Consider the following 9,939-nt stretch of genomic DNA (forward strand, 5'->3'; position numbering starts at 1 on the left):
TTGAGTCGCTGTCTGTGATTGGCCTCGTCCTTCGGGCAGTGCCATTTGGGGTTGCTGGGACTCTTTGTGGAAGTAGGGCTGGTCGCTGGAGCTCGAGTTCTCCATGCCCACACCTCCTGAGATAGCCATCGATAACAGGTTGTCCTGTGCTGCTTCATCCCTGCCACTGAGACCTCCAGTTGCCACATCCTGCACTTGTGAAGCAGGCACATCTTGATCTGGAGCGCGGGCTTGCCGCGCTCTTCTGTTCTGAAATCATATGTGGATCGTGTACTCAGACAAACCTGTCCTCTGGCCCAGCTGCTCCCTGGTAGCAAAGCCTGGCAACGGATTCCTCTCAAAGGCTTGCACTAGGATACTGCGCTGTTGCAAGGTGAGTCGAGTGCGAGGCCTCTGCTGTCCGAGGGCATGCTGCTACCTTGTGACCTGGAGCCAAACCCTTCCTCGAGCTGTTGGGAGGCTAGCGGAATGGAGCCTCTGCTGGACCGCTTTGGGCCGTGCCTCACCTCTCCAGTGCGACTCCTTCGGTTCTGAAACCACACTCGGATGCGGGACGAAGGGAGCTGTATTTGCCTGGCCAGTTCCTGCCTGTCCCAGAGCTCGGGTATTGGTTCTTGCCTAAAGCTGATAGCAGGGCCTTCTTTTGCCAGGCCTGCCAAACCGTCTTCCTGCGCCGGGATTCCCCCAGCATACAGCTGTTATCCACATTGCTTCCAGCTTCCATGCTCCTAAGGATTCGATGCCAGGAGACCTAAAGCTGGAGAATATAGTCAGGACCGCTCCAGATCAAGCGCAAGCTTCTGCAAATGCCACCCTTAGAGCTGGGACCCCTGCCCGTAAATACCTTTGCCTCAGCACCCGAAGCTCTGCCCACTCAAAAGGAGCCGTGGGCTACAGTCGTACTCCAGACCCTTGAATCAAGGTCATGCCACGACCCCTTACACCTGCCTCGCCTCCCACCTGAGAACAGGAGACCCGGAACAAGACCTCAAGAAACCTATCAGACTCAGCAAAGTATCTCCCAAAGTCTCGCAGTCCCTTGCATGCCATTCTGGACACAGAACAAGGAAGCACAAAAAATGTCCTAGGAATCAACCATCCAGCCGACAGATCGTCCAAGGAGGGAGCACCATAGGTCCTTCCTGGCTTTGGGCAGAGTATTCAGGAAATCGTGGAGGTGGTAAGCAGGCTTCAGAAGAGGAAGGCAGAGTGGAGTGTGCCTTAGGTGGTATCACTAGCCAAGTGGAATCCGTGCTGATCTCATCCCATCTGGATCCACACAGGTTGGAAACAGAAGACCCCCTAACTGAGGATCCCAACCACTTGTCCTGAGACCCAAGGACATCACTTCCAGGAGTCATGCAAATCATGGCACTTCTTTCATGCTTGTTGGGCTAGCTGGTAGTTGGGAGCAACAGAACTCTATTAAAGCAAGGGAAGAATATAGCACATGCAGAAAGAAAGTCTTTTACATAGGCAAATAGCCCAAAAACCACAATAGTTCATGTAGAGATTCGGGAACGCACATTCATGCATTTCCTGTAAGAACAGTTGAGCCAGATTTTCAGGAATTCTCACAATTAACATGGTCCATGCAAAAACAGGCACAAACACACACAGACACACACACACACACACACACACATGCAAACACACACACATACCCATACAAATAACACAAATAGAAATACCACACACACAACAAAGCACACACACAGACACACACAAACATACACACATACACACAAATAACACAAATACAAATAACACACACAACACAAGCAGACACACACAGGCACTCACACACGAACATGCAAACACACACACATATAACACGAATACAAATAACACACACATACACACACACAAACAAACACACACACTAACACATACACACACACAAGCATACACAAAAACCCGGCCAGCAGTCCTGACCTGTGAATGTGGAACAAAAGACCGAAAACCTGTGTTGAAAGAATTGTATAAGCCCTATGCTCCTTGAGGAAATGTGGCTGCATGCACCCAAGGCCAACTGCCTACCTCTAGGCAATTGCAGTCTTCAGGTGGGTGCAGAGGGACCTCACATTAGGGAATGCAGGGCCGTGCTAGGCTTGGGAAACTCAAGGTTAAAAGACGGATACGGGAGATTGTGGGAAACACCGCACTGTGGGAGGAGGAAGGTATTCGGCTTGTCTGATTGAATCAGTGTCAATCCTGGAATGAATTGTTCACGATACTTTGGTTGCACTCCATTTCCAGGATGATGTTTATTTACAATTTTGTGGCCTTACACACATTCTTCTTTAAGTTGACATTTTCCCCGCTTATTTGCTTTAGCAAACACTGCCATGTCTGCATTGAACACTGATCAGCTTTCCTTGTTATTTCCCTTTCAGACCTCTCATCCCGCCTCACTGACTTCCAAAGTCTTACCACCCTTTCAATTGGAAAGCTCATGCCTAAACCAAACAGCCTTTCAACCACCCATACAAACACACAAGCAAACAAGCGAGCAAGCAAACAAACCAACAATGCAAATCTTTATTGAATACAATGGTAAGTAGAACAGAGCAAGACAAAACAAAACAAAAGTAAACTAAACAAATGTGCCAGGAGTACATATAGAATGGGTGGATTGTTAGTCATCTCACAGCTAAGCATAAGGCATTGGTAAGAAGAGCTACAGTTCTTAGTCCCAAGGAAGAAGTGTTCATAACTCCTTCCTGGTTTAGTGTCCTGAGATGTGTAGCCTACCTGGTGACCCATGAGATTTCCTGGAATCTGATGGAGCCAGTCCAATGTTGTGTTCTGTCAGTTGGGCTTTTCATTAGGCCTCCTTGTTGTTTTAGGAGTCCCTGGTGATCTGCCCTCTGCCCCTTCAGCAGAAACCCATTCTGAGAGCCCATTTCCTCGTCTCAGGGCCCTCAGGTAGGCACTCCACATGGAAAACCCCCGTGCATTTCCTCCTTCTAGTAAGCAAGATGCTTTGCATCGAAATCAGCCACTGTCATAGGGGTTTTGATGCATTAACTTTTTGGGCTGTCAACATTCTCAAGTGTGGATTGCAGGTGTCTTCTGGATAGGAGCTTCCAGGCTGGGACTCAGAGAATATCCAGCAGAGCCTCATATTCTTCTTGAGAGAGAGGCAGCTCAGGTGTTGCATCTATTTGCTGCCCTGCACCTTCCAGATATACAGAGCCTGGGGAGTGCTTCTCCACTCGAACTTCCATCAGCAGTTGATCCAGGAAGAATTCCAGGACGCCCGTGTTGCATCCCTGAGTGAGAGCCTGTTCTTGGCCTTGTCCTTCAGGCTTTGCCCATTGTGGTAGCTGAGGCTCTCTGGAGAAATTGGTTGGGTCACTATAACTCGAGGATTCCTTGGAAACACAGTCCGTGGCAGCCAGTTGCAAGATGGTTTCCTGGACTTACTCGTGCTCCTTGCCACCAGAATTTCCATCAAGATGCACAGGGAATGGCCTGCCACCCTCCACTTGGTCTTCTTCCAGCAGTTCATCAAGGAGGAGTTCCAGAGGTCCTGCCTCGTATGCTTGAGTCGCTGTCTGTGATTGGCCTCGTCCTTCGGGCAGTGCCATTTGGGGTTGCTGGGACTCTTTGTGGAAGTAGGGCTGGTCGCTGGAGCTCGAGTTCTCCATGCCCACACCTCCTGAGATAGCCATCGATAACAGGTTGTCCTGTGCTGCTTCATCCCTGCCACTGAGACCTCCAGTTGCCACATCCTGCACTTGTGAAGCAGGCACATCTTGATCTGGAGCGCGGGCTTGCCGCGCTCTTCTGTTCTGAAATCATATGTGGATCGTGTACTCAGACAAACCTGTCCTCTGGCCCAGCTGCTCCCTGGTAGCAAAGCCTGGCAACGGATTCCTCTCAAAGGCTTGCACTAGGATACTGCGCTGTTGCAAGGTGAGTCGAGTGCGAGGCCTCTGCTGTCCGAGGGCATGCTGCTACCTTGTGACCTGGAGCCAAACCCTTCCTCGAGCTGTTGGGAGGCTAGCGGAATGGAGCCTCTGCTGGACCGCTTTGGGCCGTGCCTCACCTCTCCAGTGCGACTCCTTCGGTTCTGAAACCACACTCGGATGCGGGACGAAGGGAGCTGTATTTGCCTGGCCAGTTCCTGCCTGTCCCAGAGCTCGGGTATTGGTTCTTGCCTAAAGCTGATAGCAGGGCCTTCTTTTGCCAGGCCTGCCAAACCGTCTTCCTGCGCCGGGATTCCCCCAGCATACAGCTGTTATCCACATTGCTTCCAGCTTCCATGCTCCTAAGGATTCGATGCCAGGAGACCTAAAGCTGGAGAATATAGTCAGGACCGCTCCAGATCAAGCGCAAGCTTCTGCAAATGCCACCCTTAGAGCTGGGACCCCTGCCCGTAAATACCTTTGCCTCAGCACCCGAAGCTCTGCCCACTCAAAAGGAGCCGTGGGCTACAGTCGTACTCCAGACCCTTGAATCAAGGTCATGCCACGACCCCTTACACCTGCCTCGCCTCCCACCTGAGAACAGGAGACCCGGAACAAGACCTCAAGAAACCTATCAGACTCAGCAAAGTATCTCCCAAAGTCTCGCAGTCCCTTGCATGCCATTCTGGACACAGAACAAGGAAGCACAAAAAATGTCCTAGGAATCAACCATCCAGCCGACAGATCGTCCAAGGAGGGAGCACCATAGGTCCTTCCTGGCTTTGGGCAGAGTATTCAGGAAATCGTGGAGGTGGTAAGCAGGCTTCAGAAGAGGAAGGCAGAGTGGAGTGTGCCTTAGGTGGTATCACTAGCCAAGTGGAATCCGTGCTGATCTCATCCCATCTGGATCCACACAGGTTGGAAACAGAAGACCCCCTAACTGAGGATCCCAACCACTTGTCCTGAGACCCAAGGACATCACTTCCAGGAGTCATGCAAGTCATGGCACTTCTTTCATGCTTGTAGGGCTAGCTGGTAGTTGGGAGCAACAGAACTCTATTAAAGCAAGGGAAGAATATAGCACATGCAGAAAGAAAGTCTTTTACATAGGCAAATAGCCCAAAAACCACAATAGTTCATGTAGAGATTCGGGAACGCACATTCATGCATTTCCTGTCAGAAGACTTGAGCCAGATTTTCAGGAATTCTCACAATTAACATGGTCCATGCAAAAACAGGCACAAACACACACAGACACACAGACACACACACACACACACACACGAAAAACACACACACATACCCATACAAATAACACAAATAGAAATACCACACACACAACAAAGCACACACACAGACACACACAAACATACACACATATACACAAATAACACAAATACAAATAACATACACAACACAAGCACACACACACAGGCACTCACACACGAACATGCAAACACACACATATAACACGAATACAAATAACACACACATACACACACACAAACAAACACACACACTAACACATACACACACACAAGCATACACAAAAACCCGGCCAGCAAGTCTGACCTGTGAATGTGGAACAAAAGACCGAAAACCTGTGTTGAAAGAATTGTATAAGCCCTATGCTCCTTGAGGAAATGTGGCTGCATGCACCCAAGGCCAACTGCCTACCTCTAGGCAATTGCAGTCTTCAGGTGGGTGCAGAGGGACCTCACATTCGGGAATGCAGGGCCGTGCTAGGCTTGGGAATCTCAAGGTTAAAAGACGGATACGGGAGATTGTGGGAAACACCTCACTGTGGGAGGAGGAAGGTATTCGGCTTGTCTGATTGAATCAGTGTCAATCCTGGAATGAATTGTTCACGATACTTTGGTTGCACTCCATTTCCAGGATGATGTTTATTTACAGTTTTGTGGCCTTACACACATTCTTCTTTAAGTTGACATTTTCCCCGCTTGTTTGCTTTAGCAAACACTGCCATGTCTGCATTGAACACTGATCAGCTTTCCTTGTTATTTCCCTTTCAGACCGCTCATCCCTCCTCACTGCCTTCCAATGTCTTACCACCCTTTCAATTGGAAAGCTCATGCCTAAACCAAACAGCCTTTCAACCACCCATACAAACACACAAGCAAACAAGCAAGCAAGCAAACAAACCAACAATGCAAATCTTTATTGAATACAATGGTAAGTAGAACAGAGCAAGACAAAACAAAACAAAAGTAAACTAAACAAATGTGCCAGGAGTACATATAGAATGGGTGGATTGTTAGTCATCTCACAGCTAAGCATAAGGCACTGGTAAGAAGAGCAACAGTTCTTAGTCCCAAGGAAGAAGTGTTCATAACTCCTTCCTGGTTTAGTGTCCTGAGATGTGTAGCCTACCTGGTGACCCATGAGATTTCCTGGAATCTGATGGAGCCAGTCCAATGTTGTGTTCTATCAGTTGGGCTTTTCATTAGGCCTCCTTGTTGTTTTAGGAGTCCCTGGTGATCTGCCCTCTGCCCCTTCAGCAGAAACCCATTCTGAGAGTCCATTTCCTCGTCTCAGGGCCCTCAGGTAGGCACTCCACATGGAAAACCCCCGTGCATTTCCTCCTTCTAGTAAGCAAGATGCTTTGCATCGAAATCAGCCACTGTCATAGGGGTTTTGATGCATTAACGTTTTGGGCTGTCAACATTCTCAAGTGTGGATTGCAGGTGTCTTCTGGATAGGAGCTTCCAGGCTGGGACTCAGAGAATATCCAGCAGAGCCTCATATTCTTCTTGAGAGAGAGGCAGCTCAGGTGTTGCATCCATTTGCTGCCCTTCACCTTCCAGATATACAGAGCCTGGGGAGTGCGTCTCCACTCGAACTTCCATCAGCAGTTGATCCAGGAAGAATTCCAGGACGCCCGTGTTGCATCCCTGAGTGAGAGCCTGTTCTTGGCCTTGTCCTTCAGGCTGTGCCCATTGTGGTAGCTGAGGCTCTCTGGAGAAATTGGTTGGGTCACTATAACTCGAGGATTCCTTGGAAACACAGTCCGTGGCAGCCAGTTGCAAGATGGTTTCCTGGACAAACTCGTGCTCCTTGCCACCAGAATTTCCATCAAGATGCACAGGGAATGGCCTGCCACCCTCCACTTGGTCTTCTTCCAGCAGTTCATCAAGGAGGAGTTCCAGAGGTCCTGCCTCGTATGCTTGAGTCGCTGTCTGTGATTGGCCTCGTCCTTCGGGCAGTGCCATTTGGGGTTGCTGGGACTCTTTGTGGAAGTAGGGCTGGTCGCTGGAGCTCGAGTTCTCCATGCCCACACCTCCTGAGATAGCCATCGATAACAGGTTGTCCTGTGCTGCTTCATCCCTGCCACTGAGACCTCCAGTTGCCACATCCTGCACTTGTGAAGCAGGCACATCTTGATCTGGAGCGCGGGCTTGCCGCGCTCTTCTGTTCTGAAATCATATGTGGATCGTGTACTCAGACAAACCTGTCCTCTGGCCCAGCTGCTCCCTGGTAGGAAAGCCTGGCAACGGATTCCTCTCAAAGGCTTGCACTAGGATACTGCGCTGTTGCAAGGTGAGTCGAGTGCGAGGCCTTCTGCTGTCCGAGGGCATGCTGCTACCTTGTGACCTGGAGCCAAACCATTCCTCGAGCTGTTGGGAGGCTAGCGGAATGGAGCCTCTGCTGGACCGCTTTGGGCCGTGCCTCACCTCTCCAGTGCGACTCCTTCGGTTCTGAAACCACACTCGGATGCGGGACGAAGGGAGCTGTATTTGCCTGGCCAGTTCCTGCCTGTCCCAGAGCTCGGGTATTGGTTCTTGCCTAAAGCTGATAGCAGGGCCTTCTTTTGCCAGGCCTGCCAAACCGTCTTCCTGCGCCGGGATTCCCCCAGCATACAGCTGTTATCCACATTGCTTCCAGCTTCCATGCTCCTAAGGATTCGATGCCAGGAGACCTAAAGCTGGAGAATATAGTCAGGACCGCTCCAGATCAAGCTCAAGCTTCTGCAAATGCCACCCTTAGAGCTGGGACCCCTGCCCGTAAATACCTTTGCCTCAGCACCCGAAGCTCTGCCCACTCAAAAGGAGCCGTGGGCTACAGTCGTACTCCAGACCCTTGAATCAAGGTCATGCCACGACCCCTTACACCTGCCACGCCTCCCACCTGAGAACAGGAGACCCGGAACAAGACCTCAAGAAACCTATCAGACTCAGCAAAGTCTCTCCCAAAGTCTCGCAGTCCCTTGCATGCCATTCTGGACACAGAACAAGGAAGCACAAAAAATGTCCTAGGAATCAACCATCCAGCAGACAGATCATCCAAGGAGGGAGCACCATAGGTCCTTTCTGGCTTTGGGCAGAGTATCCAGGAAATCGTGGAGGTGGTAAGCAGGCTTCAGAAGAGGAAGGCTGAGTGAAGTGTGCCTTAGGTGGTATCACTAGCCAAGTGGAATCCGTGCTGATCTCATCCCATCTGGATCCACACAGGTTGGAAAGAGAAGACCCCCCAACTGAGGATCCCAACCACTTGTCCTGAGACCCAAGGACATCACTTCCAGGAGTCATGCAAATCATGGCACTTCTTTCATGCTTGTTGGGCTAGCTGGTAGTTGGGAGCAACAGAACTCTATTAAAGCAAGGGAAGAATATAGCACATGCAGAAAGAAAGTCTTTTACATAGGCAAATAGCCCAAAAACCACAATAGTTCATGTAGAGATTCGGGAACGCACATTCATGCATTTCCTGTAAGAACAGTTGAGCCAGATTTTCAGGAATTCTCACAATTAACATGGTCCATGCAAAAACAGGCACAAACACACACAGACACACACACACACACACACACATGCAAACACACACACATACCCATACAAATAACACAAATAGAAATACCACACACACAACAAAGCACACACACAGACACACACAAACATACACACATACACACAAATAACACAAATACAAATAACACACACAACACAAGCAGACACACACAGGCACTCACACACGAACATGCAAACACACACACATATAACACGAATACAAATAACACACACATACACACACACAAACAAACACACACACTAACACATACACACACACAAGCATACACAAAAACCCGGCCAGCAGTCCTGACCTGTGAATGTGGAACAAAAGACCGAAAACCTGTGTTGAAAGAATTGTATAAGCCCTATGCTCCTTGAGGAAATGTGGCTGCATGCACCCAAGGCCAACTGCCTACCTCTAGGCAATTGCAGTCTTCAGGTGGGTGCAGAGGGACCTCACATTAGGGAATGCAGGGCCGTGCTAGGCTTGGGAAACTCAAGGTTAAAAGACGGATACGGGAGATTGTGGGAAACACCGCACTGTGGGAGGAGGAAGGTATTCGGCTTGTCTGATTGAATCAGTGTCAATCCTGGAATGAATTGTTCACGATACTTTGGTTGCACTCCATTTCCAGGATGATGTTTATTTACAGTTTTGTGGCCTTACACACATTCTTCTTTAAGTTGACATTTTCCCCGCTTATTTGCTTTAGCAAACACTGCCATGTCTGCATTGAACACTGATCAGCTTTCCTTGTTATTTCCCTTTCAGACCTCTCATCCCGCCTCACTGCCTTCCAAAGTCTTACCACCCTTTCAATTGGAAAGCTCATGCCTAAACCAAACAGCCTTTCAACCACCCATACAAACACACAAGCAAACAAGCGAGCAAGCAAACAAACCAACAATGCAAATCTTTATTGAATACAATGGTAAGTAGAACAGAGCAAGACAAAACAAAACAAAAGTAAACTAAACAAATGTGCCAGGAGTACATATAGAATGGGTGGATTGTTAGTCATCTCACAGCTAAGCATAAGGCATTGGTAAGAAGAGCTACAGTTCTTAGTCCCAAGGAAGAAGTGTTCATAACTCCTTCCTGGTTTAGTGTCCTGAGATGTGTAGCCTACCTGGTGACCCATGAGATTTCCTGGAATCTGATGGAGCCAGTCCAATGTTGTGTTCTGTCAGTTGGGCTTTTCATTAGGCCTCCTTGT

The 9,939-nt window shown here is 49.1% G+C and overlaps 1 protein-coding gene across 1 annotated transcript; it reads right to left on the minus strand.

Moving 5' to 3' along the window:
• Positions 1 to 7,354: 7,354 nt before the first annotated feature.
• Positions 7,355 to 7,824, minus strand: LOC147998682 (double homeobox protein 4C-like). Its single transcript, XM_087598771.1, has 2 exons — positions 7,607 to 7,824; positions 7,355 to 7,526 (listed from the first exon to the last, which is right to left on the minus strand). The coding sequence occupies exons 1-2, from the start codon at positions 7,822 to 7,824 to the stop codon at positions 7,355 to 7,357; spliced, it is 390 nt and encodes a 129-aa protein (XP_087454897.1).
• Positions 7,825 to 9,939: the final 2,115 nt, after the last annotated feature.

This window comes from Rattus norvegicus, chromosome 20 (genome assembly GCF_021556685.1).
Source record: "Rattus norvegicus strain SHRSP/BbbUtx chromosome 20, alternate assembly SHRSP_T2T, whole genome shotgun sequence".
Lineage (NCBI taxonomy): Eukaryota > Metazoa > Chordata > Mammalia > Rodentia > Muridae > Rattus > Rattus norvegicus.

What these genes read in the sequence shown, in the direction of transcription:
- LOC147998682 (XM_087598771.1), bottom strand. Translation starts at nt 7,824, where the DNA reads ATGGAAGCTGGAAGCAATGTGGATAACAGCTGTATGCTGGGGGAATCC. An exon ending in GAAGGAGTCGCACTGGAGAG is followed by an intron (nt 7,527 to 7,606) that starts GTGAGGCACGGC and finishes GTTTGGCTCCAG; the next exon opens with GTCACAAGGTAGCAGCATGC.